The following is an 18,300-nucleotide window of genomic DNA, read 5'->3' as shown; positions in this document are numbered from 1 at the left end:
TTTGTTTTCATTTTAGCTTACACAACTTTCTTGTTCTCTTTAAACAAGAAAACAAGGTAGTAGTGTTTTTTTTTTTTAGTAACTTTCATTGAAATATTAATAATAAGACAGAAAATTCCAGGGAACAGTTACAAAAAGGAGAAGGTTTGGTGACCGTGCATCAAAGGGAAGCAGGATTTGCTTACTCTGTCACTTCATATGTGTGATTCACAAACAACTTTATGAAAAGAAGAATGATTTAGGAATCACTCAAGTTCTGACATAAAACCAAATAGTAACAACCCAATTTCCATGAAAACAGGCTGGTCTCCAAAGCTTCTGCTGAGACCAGACAGCATTGTGCTTGCAGTTTTCCTTTCCTCTTCAAAGCAGGTAGAACCAGGAATGTTCTTTGCCTCATGGCAAGCTCTAAGATGTGGTAGGAGACTTTCAGATGAGGGAATTTTACATTTCTCCCTGAACATTTCACATTACAACAGCAAGGGGAACAGCACAGGCATAGCTGAAACAAAGAGATGGACTGAGAGACAGAAAATGGATTCTGCAGCATTATTCAGTAGGATGGGGAACTGAAAGGGCAACTAAACCAATGAGAAAGAAGATTCAACTGCAGTCTAGTGAGACTCGCACTAAGAGAACAGCCCCGCCTGCTGTCAGGCCCTTTGCCTATTGAAGGGATCCTCCAACACAAGCATGTTACTAGCAAGAGGGGAAGGCCAAAGACACTCCAGGACCTGCTCACAAGCAGCAGCACAGCCCTCCCTGGTCCTGAGAGGTCACCACATGAAGGAAAAACAAAGGTGAAACCAAGTTTGGCGCTGACTGCAGGCTGTAGGGTCATCCTTCCATTTCATTGTGCAGGCCACTGTCAGCACTCTCTCTTGTCATAGAATCATTAAGGTTAGAAAAGACCATTAAGTTCACCAAGTCCAACCATCAACCCAACCCCACCTGCCCACATCCCCCCGTGCCACATCCCCATGGTTCTTTAACACTTCCAGGGACGGTGACTCCACTATATCCCTGGGCAGCTATGCCTCTGCATCATCACTCTTTCAAAGAAGTTTTTGTTAATAACCAACCTGAACCTCCCCTAACAAGACGGGGATGTTGTAGAATGGCTGGACAGGAGGAGGACTTGCAGCTGATGGAGGCTGCAGATTGCAGGAGATGAGACTGGATTTCTCCCCCATGGAGGCAGGCAGCAGTGCTCAGCACAGACAGCAGCAGCACAAGGCACCTGGTAGGCAGGCAGCATTTAGCATTTCAAAGCCTGTCTTCCTTTTGTGACTCCTACCCCAACCTGATGTATTTGTAGCCCTCCTGCCCAGGTGCCCTGAAAGGGATCATTATTGTCACCTGTCTTACCAGTAAATTACATTGCATGTTAAAGGCTTTCCTACTCCTGAGGCAGGATTAGGGCTGGTGAGAGCAACACCAGGCAGTGGGAAATGTCAGAGCCCCACTGCTGGGAGATGAGCCCCGAGCTGGGCCACGTGTCCCTGCGTGCAGGTAGGAAGGCAGCCAAGCACAGCCACCTGCACACAGCTGCTGCTTTCCCAGGTGGCAAAGCTCAGACACAGGGACAGGGCCCCACGGGCAGGGCACACCCAGCAGTAGCGAGGGCAGCACACCCAGCCCCGCTCTGGTCAAGCCACCAAGCCAAAAAGCAGCGTGAAATCATGGCTGCCTGGTGCACTGCTTCTGCAGAGACAGTGGGGTGGGGTGGAAGGCTGCAAGGAGGGCAGTTTGTTTCCTTCTCCGAGACAGAAAACATCAAAGTTGCCCTAAAAAATGAAAAGCTTCTGGACAGACACTCAGCGTGTTTAAAAAAAAAAATCATTTTCAAAGCAGTCTTTCCAAAGGTCTTTCCTGAACACAAAAGGGATAAAGACATGTTATATGCAATGGAAAAACACTGCACGCCTGGCATTTAGCATTTTTCACTTGTGACCAAGACTAATGTCTATTTAACTCCCTGATTTAATCCGACAACACGTCTCAGGAAGAAAAAACCTTTCTGAGTTTGGAAAGAGTTGGAAAAAACTAAAGCCATGCTCAACACTTCCCCTTCCCTGGAGAGATAGGAGTGCTGCTTGCCCTTTCCTGACGATAAGCATATCCTGGTGGTTAAAAATACATTTGCTCTTACCGTAAATTCTCCATCAGCCAACTCCTTCAGCCCAGCCCACAGTGTTGGGGTTCACAATTCCTTGGAGACCACATGTGACAGAACCCAGCTTGCACAAGTCCAAACACACTGGAGAAAAAGTAAAAATAATAGGTCTGATCCAGTGGCCGTTGCCTTCACCTTGAGCAGCAGCCACAATCTGTCAACAACACTCATTCCAAGTTACCTGCTCCCTTCCCTATGGAATCTGCATTCGTTTTGACTGACTTTACAGCAGCTTCCAGACAAAAGGTGATGGATACAAATTCCAAACAGCAATTCATTCTTCAATTAATTTGATAGTTTCCAGTGGTCGTCATGCCAAAGGGCTGAATTAGAAACACAGCTTAGCAAGAAGGGAGGCTCCTTGCTCAATCTGAATTGCTTGAGAACAGGAGCCAGCTACCTGCTCTGCAAAACACTGCGCTGCCAGCTGGGTGCTCTTCCTGCCCACAACACCTCTCTCTTCTTCACCTGGAAACCTCAGCCTGGTGGAAGCCTGCTGCGACACCTGGGCTCTGCAAAGAACACAAATGGCACCTTAGTGACACAGAGCCCAGCACTGCAAACCCAAGGCTGCTTCCCTCCCCGGTGTCTCCCCAGCAGCTCAGACTGCAGCAGCTCTTGCTGGCTGTGCCATGTGCCCTAGCACACTCCTGCCAGGAGAAAACCAGTGAGATGCAGCCTTCCCAGGTTGGGGTAAAAGCTCCTTTCTGCCAACTACTCTCAACGACTGTGGGCAACAGACCTCTCCTGAGGGATTGCATCATGAAGTCCCAGGTCCTGCTGTGATATGTTTTGTAGGTGAGGAAGTACAGAGAGGCCTCGTTCCCCTGCACTGGCAACTTCAGCTAAATATTTGGAGAACATTTTGATAAAGGAAGTTTTTCTGGATTTGTTTTGTGTTATTTTAGGAAGAAAGTTCAGGGGGATAAAGAGAAATTTCATCTCATATTTGCACCGTGCACAGAAATTAAATGAAACCAAGCAGCAGCCTTCTTCCCCCAGACAGCATTCCAGGCAGTGGAATCCAAGTTCACCCTCCTCTGTTTCCAAGAATCAGTAAGACAGAGGAGATATGGCAGAGCCCATCTGCGCAGCCATAACCACGGGAATACCAGCAAAAATAGTCAACCAACACCAGCTTTACCTATCATGTTTGCACTGGAGGCCTTGGGCTCTCTGCACCAATGTGGCTGGCAGTTCAGGACCTGTGCTTCACTTTGGTATGGCTCTTGCACTAAACAGAAGGAAGCTTCTATGGAGCAAACATATTTACCTTTCCTTCCTATCCTCCACCATCACCTTCCAGCATGTACAGCACCCATTTTTGCAGCGTTTTGGAGCCAAGGAACTGCCTTCCCATTTCCCTCCACTCAGCCAGCCCCACAGCTTGGATTTTGCATCCCACCTACCTCATATTTGGCCTTACCTCAATGTCCCTTCACTTAAGAAAAAGCAGATGGAGCTCTTGGTAAAGTGATGAATTTTCCTGAAGACAAATGTCATTGCGGTGCTGAGTTCACTGCTCCTATTGTACTCCCCTCCCACTCGTAGCCCCCACAGCTGCGCCCCTCTTACTCAGCCCAAAGCCTTTGTTCTGGCTCTGCTCTTCCAGGAAGCTGCTTGGCATCTCATAAAGCTCAGCTCTCTGGGTTTGATGAGTTTACGTACGCATGCCGTAGCGCAGCTGATGGCTGCTGAGTATCTGGCAGGCCTGGAATGAGCACTCTGTACCTGTCCTTGGGAGCTGTTCCGCTTCAAATATTTTCCTCCTCTGTTTTCAAAGGTCTCATGAAAGCAGCAGTGCTTGAAGAAGGCTAACAAAGGCGATTGCAGGGAAGGATGAAGACCTTCAAGCAATTGTCCAAGCTTTTACAGGTGAGCAGAAGCCTCTGCCCTCGGACATCGCCCCTGGAATGGCCATCAGGACTTGCAGTCACAAGCAGTCACTGCCCGCACAGAGCCTGAGAGGGACCACTGCCACCTCTCACTTTATTTCCTTCACCTTTCCTCATTCATTTATTTCCTGTGGGTTTTCCTCTTTGATTACATTTCTGGTATGTAGGTACACTCAATAATAAAACAGATAACTCACGGGAGATGGATGATATAAAATCTACTGCATTTCTTTCATTCCTTGTAAGACCTTGAGAGACAATCCTGAACTACGTTTTTCCTTTCTTTAAGAAAATAGAAAGAAAAAAAAAATCATGTGAGCAGTTGACAAGTTTTCAAACCACCAATGTTTTATTTGGTTAGTTTATTAAACACCTTTAAGACAATTAATTTTGGTCTGTACCCTTCTAGAAAATAATTCAAGTTCTGAACAAACCTCCAATACATAAAGCAAAGTTACTTTACCATACGCAAATTTCAGATCAAAATACAGCACTCTGTTTTCTTACATTTATAAAACCCGGTCAAATACAAACGACATTAAAAAAGATAAAACACTTTCACTGATCCTTGGTACAATATTACAGCACAATTTGCACAGTGGCCACTAAGTCTCCAAAGCACAATTCAAACACTTTAAAAAGGGAACCTCCCTTTAGTCACCCAACATTATAACGAACACGTAAACAAAGCGAGTGCTACTTAATCCAGGAAAATTCTCACGTCCCTTTTTGTACATGTTTGAGCCACAAAGCAATTCTGCAAGTCGTGTTACGGGTGTGTAACCAAACAGCTTTCTGCTTTGCTGTTACAGCTTTATGTGCGACCACTCCATGAAAATAAATGGGTGGAGGTGGACCAGACTCTGCACTGGGCAATTTATGGCAACTAAAGTAAACCAATAAACATGTTTTGTCTTTTTTTTTTTTTTTTGTAAGAACAAATCATAAATCTCTTAAAAACCAAAATCAATACCGAATTATCTGTGGGTACAACTCGAGGAACTGCCTTTTTTCTTCATTTTCATGACACCTAATATAGACACAGAGTGTTTTCAATTGCTGAGTTTGTTCCATTTCAAGACCCAGCGTTTCAGCAATAGGCCAAAGTGCCATCAAAATTGCACATTTTTTTTTTTTTCCAATTATGAAAATATACAGTAGCATGCAGTGTTTGTTTGCCCAGAAGCTTGCACTTATGCTCATCTATGAGCAACGTGGGATCTCTCATTAAACTGAACTGAGCAAAAATCAAAATGCGTACTGAGAATGACAGAACGGAGGCGTCAGATGGCAAACATTCCCAGGAAGTTTCTACTTAGCAAACCTTACAATCAAATCTCGAGAAAAGAAAGTAAAATCAGAGCACTAACGGGAGGGTCTGAAATATCCAGCTCAGGCTAGATTTGCATAGGCAGCCGAGGCAATTGCACAAATGCCGTAGTACAACTCAACAGGTATTTCTGCCCACAGACCCACAAGCCCCTCGTTTGTCCCCTACCCTCCCCCCACCTGAATACACTAACATTACTTACAATTCCATTGTCAGTTAATTATTTTAGTTTCAGTGAAAATGTGTATGTGATTAAATGGAAAACACAGACCGATGGATCTGTTGTGGTCTTCTCCCTCCCCCAAGCTCGCACCAGATCCATTAGGATCCCATACACATTCAGAACTTATTCCTATCTAGTAACATCAGTTTTACCCCAACAAAATGAAGGAGAATTGCATACTGCATAAAATAGCACATATTTAATAATGCTTGTGTAAACACTACAGGATGGAAAAATAATATTAAAAAAGAATGAGTGAGGTACAGCAAGAACTTGATTTGCTAACTTAGTCTTTTAAGTGCAATTGAAACACTGCATACTGCCCTTCTCAAAATGTCTCTCCATAATTAAGCTACATTACTGGGATTATTCCCTTACAGCTACATACTCATGCTGTAACTCCTTACATTGACATAATGCAAATAGTTATGGGGCAAAAATTAATTTACAGGGTTAATTAAAGTTTTTGCAGTATTTAAAAGGAATGGTTGCGAAGGGATCAACCATGGAAAATGTGGTAATACACGATTTAAAAATATTTCCAATCATTTTAACACAGAACAGCAAATAGATTTTGAAAAATGCATAGAAACCCTGTCAATATAAAAATCCCCACTAAAATTACACAACTAAGCAATTTTAATCTAAATATTTTATGTGCTTTTCCTATAAAGGCCACTTTGACATACAAATACAAAAAAATTTACATGTTTTCCCCAAAATAAATAATTTGTTTCTCAATTAAGAATACTGAGTATGGAAGCATAACGAACTTCTCGCAGACCAACTGCTCATTGCATTGGCTACTTCCGAAGAAGAAAATCTCCACATATTCTCAGTTACCCAAAGAAATAAAACACCACCTTCAGACTTGGTACTTCCTAGTGCTATGAAGAGCCTGGGGTTCGGGATGGAGAGGTTCTGGACCCCTCACACCGTATGTGCTAGGGAGGGAATATACACAGATGTCTGAAGGGAGATTTGCTGTTTCTCTCCCAAGTTATGGAAGAGATGGAAATTAGGGAAAATAAATAAAGGTTAACCTGAATTAAAGAGAGACAAAACAGTAAGTGGAGTTAGGAAGGAGATGCAGTACGAGGTACACCGTGGGGTGAGTAAATGCCAAGTGTAAGTGAACTACTCAGAAGAAGGCATGTAGAAGTGAGAAGACATGACCGAGAGACGAGCGACTCGTGGGATGCAGGACCAGGGGAACAGCATACTGATTGAACAGGGGCAAGAAGAGGAACACAAGGAACAATCTTCACTGGAAAAGAGATGCAGTGGGAGAACAAAGAATTTTCAACAGTCCTGACCACATGAGCGTTTATCCCTGAACGGTGATGGAAGCAGCAAAATCAAATGCACACATACATGCACAAGCAGTGGAAGCAAAAAACTGGATTTGAGACATGACAGGTATTTGTCACTGTAAGCACCAGCGCCACAACAGGACAACATGGGGGACATGAGCAAGTCAGACCTACCTGGAGGGGGGCAGCGCACCAAAAATCCTACAGCAAAGAGATGCAAACACTGTGAAGTGGCCCCAGCTGACCCAGTGGGTAAGCTGCACTGGTGGATTTACAAGACAAGCTCCAACTGCCAACAACACGAGACTGACAGGGGGGTACACTGTGACACCACGTCATTCAGACTCAGAACATCCAACAAACCAGACAGAGAGAGGCAGGGGAGAAGGAGGAAAACCAGAGCACACAAGTTGATTGCGACAAAGAATTCTTGGGCAGCCATTTAGTACAAGTTCTTCTAACCTTGGACCAAGGTCTGGATTAGGAAGGACACAAGAGCCGTTCTTCTGTACCAGAAGGAATCCCGCTCTCTGGGGCTCTATGTTGCATAGTTTGACTGAAGCCAAAGAGCACTTCCTATTTTTCCCCACTTTTTCACAGAAGAGACACTACTGCTCAGGTCAGAGCATCCCAAGGCCTGGCCCTCGGCAATTAATGGGTTCGTTTTTGAGGTAACACAAAGATTTGGGGATAGGCACGTCAAAAAAAAAAAAAAAAAGCAAAAGCTCATTCCCACACAGGACAGAAAGACACAGAGAAAACATGCATATAGAAAGCCTGTAATAGTAAACATCTATCATACAGTAGTCAAAGTGTGACAGCTGGATGACGGCAGTAAGTCGAGCTGTCCCACTGCATGCCAGCAATGGCAAACAACAGAAGTGAGAGTTTCTACCACAACACACTGACATTTTTGTAGAAAAGGCAACAATAAATTCTGACAATATCCTGACAGTTGCTAATATCTTAGATCTGACAGAAGGTTGAGCCTTCACGAGCAGCAGCAACGTGCTTGGAACGGCATTACATCCCAACATCCTCCTATTGCCTGGCTCATGGAACACAGGTATCATTAGTCATTAATCAAGGCGGTTATTTCATTCTCCTATGCTAAAATAGAAATATTTTTATAGTACAAAATTATACTGAATACATTAGTCAGTATTCACCTGTGTATTTTAATTTGTTAGTCCAATCCTGCAAGATTCCTAGGACTCAATAAAGCAACATACAGAGGCAAAACTCTAAAGGCAGAGCACTAACCTGAATAATGTTACTTAGTTTTAATTTTGCTTTCAAAAGAAAAATCTCAAACTGTCCAGGCTCCTGCTTCAGGCCATTAAATGCTAAGTATACAAAGAGGGAAGCGATTACATGTTTGTTTACATAATTAAAGAAAAAGAAAAAAAACAGGGAGCCAGGCATTCCCAGGCTATTGAGATCTGTACTTATCCACCCTGCAGAAATGGTTCCAGAGCCTCCAAGCTTTCATATTTCAGTACACTAAGACAACTCACTGGATCTCTGCTAACACACAGCCCAAAAGCCCTTCCATCCTCCCACGACATGAGGGCAGCGTGGATGCTGTCATTTTCTGAACAGCCACCACAAAGCCAACAGCTGCTAATTCCGGAGCCTTCTAATTGGCACAGTCATCAGAGGCACGACCAGCCCCTTCTTTTAGCCTATTTGTGCATGCCCAGTGCAATACTTGCTACGTTCAACTCAATGTTAGGATGAGCTGCCACGTAACGTTTTTACAGGAAGAGTTCCTGTGAAGCATTTCTTCCTTTTGCCTCCACAGAAAGGACAGAAAGGCAGCACTTTCCCATTACATCTTGCATTAATAAGGCCTTCTACAGTTAGGAAGCTGTCTTAATGAAAACGGATTATTTGTTAAGGAAATACTGAATACACACAAACAATAATAGCACAAAAGCTGAAATAAGCTTATATTGTTGCTTTATGGAGTCAAGCACAGCGTAACGAATTCAAAAATATGTTAAAACAGCACCTTCAGAGGCAAAAAGGGGGAGGGGAGGAAAGCTTTTTTTCCCTTAAAATTCTCCAAGCTAAGCAAAAACCCGCATACTTGAAGGTCCCAAAGAAATGGATAAAAATACCATCTTGGGTATGGCAGGTTGGTGTTCATTTGGACAGTTTTTCTCTGCAGATCAGTAAATGGGAAACCCCATGCAAGCCCACATTTTGCATTACAGAACAATCCATGAATCTGTTAGGAAAACAGAGGCTCCAGCTCAGAGGCAAATCAGCACAGAACTGAGGCAGAGCAAAAACCCAATCCACCTTTAAAAACAGCTGACATCCCTATTTTTGAGTTTTCTCTTTATAAAAATCACCAGGTCAGTCTTTCAATTGCTTCTCTCATTTACAAGTATAATAGTTACTTTCAAGTCATAATTTTTATTTACTTTTACAGCAGCTGCAGGTCAACCTTGGTCTTTTCGTTACAGAAACATGCATTTAAAATGAAATTAAAGTAAACTGTCCTTGGACAACAGCATCACTCTGCCCTGCTTCGTGTTTGGTTCCAGGTTTTCACTGAAGGACAAAATGCAATGTAAGAAAAAAAGAGGATATGACAAAGTGCAGGAAAAGAAAATAAATGAGGTAGCTGGGAACAGGGGCTTCCCCCTATGGGCCAGAGGCAAACGTCTGCCCAAAAGAGCAGAGTACAACGGTGTGATACACGTGTTCCACATCAAGGATTGCTCACAGCAGCTCAGGTGATGTTTAACCTGCAGACAGCACCAGCTTGATGAGCAGCCATTTTATCATCTGTTAAGCCACAAACACTGAGCGCAGTTCTCAAAGGATGCCAAGATGTGCAGAAGGCAGCACAGCAACACCAAGTTTGTGCAGACCTTCTCTGACCCACAGAAGCATTTCTGAGTGATCATCAGCAAAAGCACTGGATCCAAATGGAAATTTGGGACAAGGGTGAAATCAAAGCCATGCTAGTAAGACTGAAAAACAAAACAACCAAGGCCAGAAAGCAGTACTGCACTGAGGGCACGCACAGGAACCCACGTTTTGGGTCAAGGCTTTGGCTTGGCCAACCCTCAGGCAGCCTCTGAGGCACCAGCCCTGCCACATCCCAGCCCTGCTTCCCAACACAGAGGCAACAATGGGCAGCATCACCCCAGCTCTGTGCCACAAAGAGCCTCTTGTCCCATCGGATGAGCACAGCTAACGCTGTGCACAATTAAAAAAAGAACCTTGCCACTTTCTTGTTTGTTTTCCTCACTGCTTACCACGCAGTATTAATACTACCCCGAGATGTCCATAACAACACAGCTCTCTGAGCTCACTGTTTAAATCAACTAAACTAAGGTACTGACAGAGTATCAGAAATTGCAAAATGTCACCTCCAACCCTTAGATATAGAAAGCTTTAATTGTGAGAAGCAAAACTTTAGGTTTGGGAAGCTAGAGAGAGGAAGAAACACTCAAAATTAGCTTAGCAGGTATTTGCCCATGCAAACAAAAGCTAGAACAGATCTCAGCTACTGCGAGCAATGCTGAAGAGCCCTTTTGAGTAATTTAAGACCAGTTCTCAAAGAGTTTATGAGAAAGCACCACTTGTGGGGCTACCCTTCAGCTTTCTATCAGAACAGAACTTCCACACAGCTTCAGGGAATGTCTGTTCAACACCACCACCCTGCCATACCCTCCAGTGTACTGTTTCACTTATTTCAAGATGGAAACAGACTTTGCTTTTTAAGAAATGGTGAAACACGTGGCAGATGAGAACGCTTTCCCACTTTCACACACAAATTAATTGAACAGATGCTGCCAGGCTGAAGCGCGTAGATCATTAAGCTGAGAAATTCAAGGAGAGTCACAGTGATAAGTCTTTACAGCATACTGCCTAAACCAGGCGAAAACAAAGGCTTTCCAAAGTGGCTCTTGCTTTGTAATCAAGTGCAATTTTGTTCCACAGTGTTTTTGTTTTCTGTTCTGAAATGCACGCAGGTGGCAGCACACTGACAATTCAGAGAGGCAGGAATGATGCCTGTAAAGGCAGCCTGCAGTACAGCCCACCTTAACATCATCCCTCAGGCTGTGACTGGGGCTAGGAGCACAGATGGAAGAAACTCGCCCTTGACAAAACCAGAAGACATCTTAGCATCAATTGACGAGACATGAAGAAAGAAAGACAAAGAAAAACAAAGGGCAATATGTGGTGATTCAGAAGCACCCAGCATTAAAAATATTACATATTTGTTTTTTATCAGTAATATAATAGATGTTACTTACAGCAGGGATGCTTCTGTCTATCCTATCATTGTAATCAAATCCATCAGCTTTTACAGGCGAATGGTACAGTCTCATTTCATTACAAACATTCAAGGGCACAGGTAGGCAATGGCATTGAGCATGTTCATTTACTGATGTGCTGGGGCAGGTGTGCAGCAGCCACACACAAATCCTGCACAGATACTGGACAGCGAGGTTTAACTGTTCGCACTGAGAAGTTCCAGACTTTCAGCACATTATTTCAAATAACCTTTAAATGCTTCTCCTAAACAAGTCTGACACATAGTAGTTCCAGAAATTATCATCTAAGCAGCTATCCAGAATAAGCTATTAAAAAAAAAAAAGTCTTTTAAGATTTTGTATCACTAACAAATTTACACCATTATCAGCTGTTGGTAGCAGGTTATTGTTTAATACCCCCATTACCATAAATACCTTCTAGCAGATGTTCATCTAATTCATTAGGCACTTAGAATGGTTTTAATGCATTGTTTGAGGTTACCTGTTAATAAGGAATTGAGAAAACTGGTTACTGGAGCACAGCAACAGTCAGGCTGCAGTGTTCCACAGGACAAAGCTGACTGGAGTCGTTGCTTTTAAGCCTGGTTGCAATCCCTCCCATTTGAATAAACATTAAAAAAAAAAAAACACCAAATCATAAGATGACCTATCAATGACATTCAGAGCATACAGATGTCATCTTCACAGCAGTGCTTCACCCACATCTTACCGGCTTTACACTGGTATCTCCCAGTCAGCTTTATTGGCCCAGCTTCTCCACCTTCAGACGTCTCTCCTTCCTTTTCTTGCCAAAGCAATGTGCTACAGAAAAGCAGACACACCCAGCCCAGCTCAAGGCTCAACAACAAACAAGAACAACAGCAGATGGCAAATATCAAAAGGCTACAGCATCAGTGACTGCAGCACAGGCCCCAACTCGGTCTTCAGTAGGAAAGTACTCCAAATTAACAAAGAATAAGTAGCCTCTGCCTCAAAAAACAAGTATGCACATAATTAACATCACACTCTGAAAAAGCTGTTTAATTACTCCAAGGAATAAAGAGAACATAAACCCTAAAACCTTGATGCTTATTACAGAAAGGATCCGTGCCCTACATCAAATAAAAGTCTTTTGAAAGCGTCACTGAGCGGCACAAAATCACTCCTTAGTTAAAATCTGAAGTATGCCCGTGTCCTTGGCCATATCCACACTGCCCCAGAGACAACCTTCCTCCTGCAAATAAGATTAATTCAACTGAATTGTACTTTATCCAAGTATTTATAATTTTAAATATTAAAACCTATTGTCAGCTGCCATTTATCATACAGTTGCATGGCATCAGTGCTCTAATAGAGAGCAGTGTCCGCATGCACCACACGGAGTGATGGCTGAAGGCAGCTGTGAGGAGTAACACAAAACTGCAGAACAGTACTAAAAAAAATAAAATAATAAAAAAAAAAGATTTACAGTGTTTTAAGTAACATTCATTAAAAAAAAAAAAACGCTACTCTTTTCTGGAGCACAGTGAGTTTTCAGCACCTCCATATATAACAGAAGAGTTGAATTACTGCTATACACAGAGGAAACAGAAGTTTGGCACTTGTAACAACTACTGTTTGTTATTGCATCCTGCACTTGGCATGGCAAATGTGCATCACCAAAACCCAGGCAGGCAGTACAGACAGTGCAGTTACTGAGCTCACCAGAGATGCTGCAGCCAAAGCAGGGAAAACACTCCCTAAACCCTTTGCTTCTTGTTCTTCTGCATTTTCCAAGTCACGCAGGCACAAAAAATACTGCACAAAAAAAATTAATTAAGCTGCCTGATGTTCTCTGGAAGGAGAGTTGGTAAGAAAGCCAGGCACTTGGGACCTCTGATGGAAACACTTGTACCTTCAGCAAGAAGTCTGACTCAGAAGCAGACGCTGTGACACGCAAGTCTTGTGCTGTCAAACACAAGAGATGAAGCCTGTCTGCACTCACCACTGAGCCAGCTTGTTAAGTTTGCCTATCGTGTAATCTCACGTTTATTTGAGTTCAATTTAAAGATGAGGCACTGTCAAAGCTACTGAAAGCCACTTGACCCAAACAGTTGAGCTGATACAGCATTTCCACAAGTGAAAACTTGAGGAATAGCTGATGAATTATCTAAAGATGTGCAGACCTTGCTGCAGTACAGAACAGTGCAGAACACAAGGCCCTACACAGGATATCCCTTTTTCAGCTTAGGAAGAGGATGAGAGTTGGAACCCCAAGGCTGGAGAGCAGTCCACACAGGACAGGTGAGCAACAGGAACCAGGCCAGGAGTTCTGTTATCCAAAAACAATCTCTCATACACAGGAAAAAGAATAAAAGCCTTTTTTTTTTTTTGGGGGGGGAGGGGGGGAGGAAGGGAGGAAAACAGAGGTAGGAAGTGGAGTGAAAGGGGAAAAAAACATCACCATGACTCCTGTCTTCTGCAGCCTCCACCCCATAACTGGTGGCTTTCTGTTTCAGTTACCAGTTTGTCCAACCCTATCACAGTGAAGGGGAAAAGACCACACCTGCAGTGTGGCCCAGCCGCTGTGTGGGACTGTGCTGGGCTCAGTCCAGGATACAGCCACCCCAAACCTGCAGTGGTGAACGCAGTGTCAAGGGGCACAGGGATGAAAATCCTGGCCCCAAGAACCTCAGCACTACAGCTGCCTGCTGCCCTGATCCCCAGAAAGCAGCACAGTGCCGGGCAGCTCACTGAGAGGACGGCTCAACGAGTTACCTGTCGGGCAACCGTCTGGATTTATGAAGGCTGACTCAAGCTGGAAGGAATTGAGCTGGACTGGCTCAATTAAGAGCACCATGCCAAGCAAGGACAACTTAAATAGTTACTAAACTGCCAAATCATTTGAAAACTCCTGGATTGCAAGCTGAGAAAATGCAGGAGCTGCTTCAGGCGCGGTTTGGCCATTCCGTGCAGGGGAGGCAGGTGCCAGGGCAGCACCTACAAATGAACCCAGATCAACCCTATGGCTCAGAAAGCTGGTCAGTGCCTTCCACTCAGTACTTCTGGAATCAAATCCTCCCTATCAAGCCAACCGTCTCTTCCACCTCGCACAGAGACCAGCCATCCACCTTGCACACCATCAGCAGTACAGCAGGGCTCTCTTTAGGAAAGCAGGGCCCTGTTTTCCAGGCCCAGCTCCAGCCTGGGGCACAGTTTCACATTCCCAGAGAGGCACTGGTCACTGAGCATGCCAACTGACACCAACTGACACTTGCCACCTTCCTCTGCGCCCAGCAGCTCTCCAGGAACTGCTCACTAACGTAAGACAAAACCACAGTGCAAACATTTCCAGGCAAGGCCAACAAAGACAATTTTGAGATCTCAGGAGCGCCTACATTTTTGCCTTGAGTACGTACCTGAAACTCAAGGTGCAGGTGTTGGCACAGGGTTGGTCCCTGACCTCCAGCCACATGCTAGGAAATAAAGTTAACTGTTTTAGGTGAAGAGACTTAAGCTTCTTGATCAAATCTAACTGAGCACGTTTGCACGTTTGCAATTCAGTTCGGTTAGAGCAGAACTGCTCGCTTTATTTACCTTAAAAAAAAAAAAATAACAATACCTACTGTTAATCCTACTTTAACTGTAAACATTTGTTCAATAACTTTAACCACTAAACACTGCTAATGTATATATGATTTGGATTTATTATGTGCATTTATTACTTAGGCCTTCTGGACACTAAATGCCCTCAAGTGTACTGGGGAGCTACAGGGACTCAGGAGATAGCAGCCTGCAATAGTCTACATACAGTTTCTGAGAGTTTTCTAAGCACTTAGAAAACCAAGTTCAAATACTTAGAAACATTCAATCTCATCGCTTTTGAATACAGGATCTCAGCACTTTTCCTAAGAAACAAAATTAACATTAAATTTTTGAAGAGGGGAGGTTTTATAGATAAGCCAACAGCACTTGATTTATTTCACATGATGGCTGAAGATGGAAATAGTGGTTCACATTTCTGTAGTAAAGCATTATATATAAATTTAAAATCTAAAGACTATATATACACACACATATCAAGTTTACCGCAATGCATAAATATATAAACTTTTTTAATATGCCATCTAATAGAGGTCAGAAAATTGATGTCTATAGTTCAAGTTTTGCAGCACTTCAGCATTGTAAAAAATAAAAATAAATAAATAATGGCCAACAGATTAATTGCTGCCCTCTTTTGTTGCCTTTTTTTTTCCCCACCCCTTTTCTCAGATTCGGAGTAATTCCCACTATACATCAGCACTGTGGAAGGACTGAGCAAAAGCAAGTTTCAGAAAGTCTCGTCAAGGAATCTTTAGTTGAATACAACTCTTGTATGAGTTCAGGATTGTATTTCAGCAGATCTAAGGAGATTCAATAACAGTGACAAAGGTTGGTGCTAACACAACCGAGGGCAGATTGGTGTGTCTGAGGTCCATGAAGTTGCAGCGTGGAAAGTACTGTACTTAGTTATAATACTGGTTATACAAAATCTTTTTCTGAAGGGCAGGAGGCCTCATTTCTATTTCTACCTTTCTCATTTTATTACTTTTAAATAGCCTTTAAATAACTACAAGTTGCATCCCACCCATCATAAACAACAGTGAAATCAAGAAGTGAGGTAAAGTGTTCTACCAGCCCATATTTACCAAGAACAGAAGTCAGTCAAACATCACTACTGATGTGAACACGACTCAACAGGAAATAAAATGCAAGATACTGAATTCCTCACTATAACCACACCGTAAAGCCCAGCTTTCAAAGTCAAATAGCAGTAAACAAGACTCTGTGCCCTAGCATGGAAATCATTAGCAAACCAACTTTTGATCCCAATTTAAAATAGCCATACAAATTTCCTGCAAGTGATAATACAAAAATCTGATTTCTGTGAAACAAGTGTATCCTTGCCATATTTCACCTTTGCTCCAGAGATAAAATGTTTCTATAATCCTCAGTCTTAAAAATAAAAAAAACCCAACATCCTCCTAGTTTTCAAGTGCCCTGAAATAGGAAGGAACACAACCTATTCTCTTTAATTTCTCAAGCTTCGTTGTCTTCTACCAAGAGCAGCAGTTGTCATGAACCATTCCAAAAACCATTTCCTCTTATTGCAAGGAAACGACCTCCAAAACCCCATGCAGAAACACATGCTGCCCATCTATACACCAGTTCATCAGGCTATCCAAATGTCAGCATAAAAAAAGCCACAGTTTACTTCTCTGTAGTATACTGCATCCGTTTTAGATTAGTCCATTTTAAATATATTAAAAATATTTTTCGGAATGAAAACATTGCAAATGAATGAAAAACATATGTACACACACCACCACCATTTTTAGGCACAGACCTTAGCTTTGAGGAAGGACTAGAAGTGAAAGGTGCAACAACCAACGCCTCCTGTGGCATCACAGTCAAACAGCAGTCTTTGCAGTACACCAGGGAGGTTGGTTTTCATATAGTTTTCATATAGTTTTCATAATATTCTGCATATTAGAGCTATCTGGTCCAAGATAGCGCATTTATTCTTATCGGTTCCCCCCAAGGGAAACGCACCTCAAATCTTTCTCGCTTTTCAGTAAACTTCACTAAAGGAATACCAGTTCCCACCAGTTCCAGACACAGCAGATCTCCTTCAATAACGCACTGTAAAGTCCAAATGGTTACGACTGAAGGTGTTTCCTCGACCCCCCCTCGTTTTCCCCCTCTTCTTTTTAATGTTTACTTAAGTTATTTGTTCCCAAAACAAGAACTGAGACTCAAGCTTTTTAAGCATTTAAAACAAAAACAGTTACCATACCAAAGCACAGCATACAGTGTAAGTTTCAGTTGTAATTTCTCAGCTTTTCCTTTATATAGAGCTACATATGGTGGACTGCGCAGAACTCTTCCAGTCTCCTCCACTGCCAGCACACGGATCACGGGGAAGGTACGCGGATGCGGAACAAGCCCTGCTGGAGCTGCAGTCGGAAGAGCTTGCAGTTTGCAATCCTCAAGGCTGCACAGCCAGTACGGCGAAGGTCCGACGGGAACAGCGGCTTGGTGCGCTGCCACGTCCCCGTGCTTCTCTTAAACTCCCTAACGTAGTCGTAATTCGTACCTAAACCCACGTGTGGAGAAAGAGAGAATGCTTAAAGACATATTGGACCCACCAAGCACATTTCAACTCTGATAACGGAGATGTGGGTACAAGAGCACGCACAGGACTGCGGATCGGCTTCTGGACACACTGCTGAAATCCTTCTCAAAAGGAAACTGTGACATTTCTTCTATCCTAATACACATCACTTGGACTTTTGCTGTTCTATATTCTGTAGAAAGCCCTGTTTTACACATACACAGCCATAAAACACGTACTCTCCCACACATCTTTTACAGCAGGGCCAGATGCTGACAGCTGTGTGGGAGGAGTGCTGAATGTGTTTGTCAGTACACCTGTGTGTGGTTAAGACTTAGAGGTAAGGGCCACTACCACAGCCAGGGAAAGCACAGGATGAGGGCCCAAAACGCAGAACCATCTGCTTACTGCTGCAAGGATGGTGCAGCAATTGGACAGATCAATATGATGGGAAAGGCATTACAAAGGTGCGATGACAAAAGGACGAGCACAACAGAGAGGTGCTATAAGGAAAGGGAAGAAGACTGCTCACCTGTATCAGAGGGTTAAAGGTTCACAGAGGAAAGCTTCACCAAAGATGGATCTCCAGAAAGATCCTTCCTCAGTGGCAGTCAGCCCTTAAACGAGGTTTAAGAGAGGTGCAGCTAAGCTGCAGCCTTTCTGGTCACACAGCTGAATTGCCTTCACCTGTGCCCCCTGGGCTGACCAGGTTCTTTCCCCAGCTGCTCATTCAGTGGTTCAGGCTGGGACTCAACAGTTCTCATACAGATGGGATGAACAACCCTGGCACTAATTTTTGTTCTCATATTTACATGTATGCATTAACAATCTCTTAGACTTGATTTCTTCTAATCTTCAAGAAACAAATCAACCAAATGTTTACAATGCTCAATTTCTCTTTGAAGGGGTCCAGCAACAACAACAACCCACTATAAATCTCTCAACATCTA

General features: G+C 43.3%; 1 protein-coding gene across 3 annotated transcripts in view; it reads right to left on the bottom strand.

Annotated features, from left to right (window-relative positions):
* Positions 1 to 4,393: 4,393 nt before the first annotated feature.
* GAN (gigaxonin) overlaps positions 4,394 to 18,300 on the bottom strand; it is a 37,042-nt gene continuing 23,135 nt past the window's right edge. For all 3 annotated transcript variants that reach the window (XM_085234642.1, XM_085234643.1, XM_085234644.1), the window contains exon 11: positions 4,394 to 17,332. In XM_085234642.1, coding sequence (XP_085090768.1) covers positions 17,151 to 17,332 — 182 coding nt within the window. In that variant the 3' untranslated portion in view covers positions 4,394 to 17,150. The remainder of the gene's footprint in view (positions 17,333 to 18,300) is intronic.

Source organism: Meleagris gallopavo, chromosome 13 (genome assembly GCF_905368555.1).
Source record: "Meleagris gallopavo chromosome 13, MGAL_WU_HG_1.1, whole genome shotgun sequence".
NCBI classification, from domain to species: Eukaryota; Metazoa; Chordata; class Aves; order Galliformes; family Phasianidae; genus Meleagris; species Meleagris gallopavo.
Note: the sequence above shows the minus strand (reverse complement) of the source record. Positions and strands in the feature narration are given on the sequence as shown.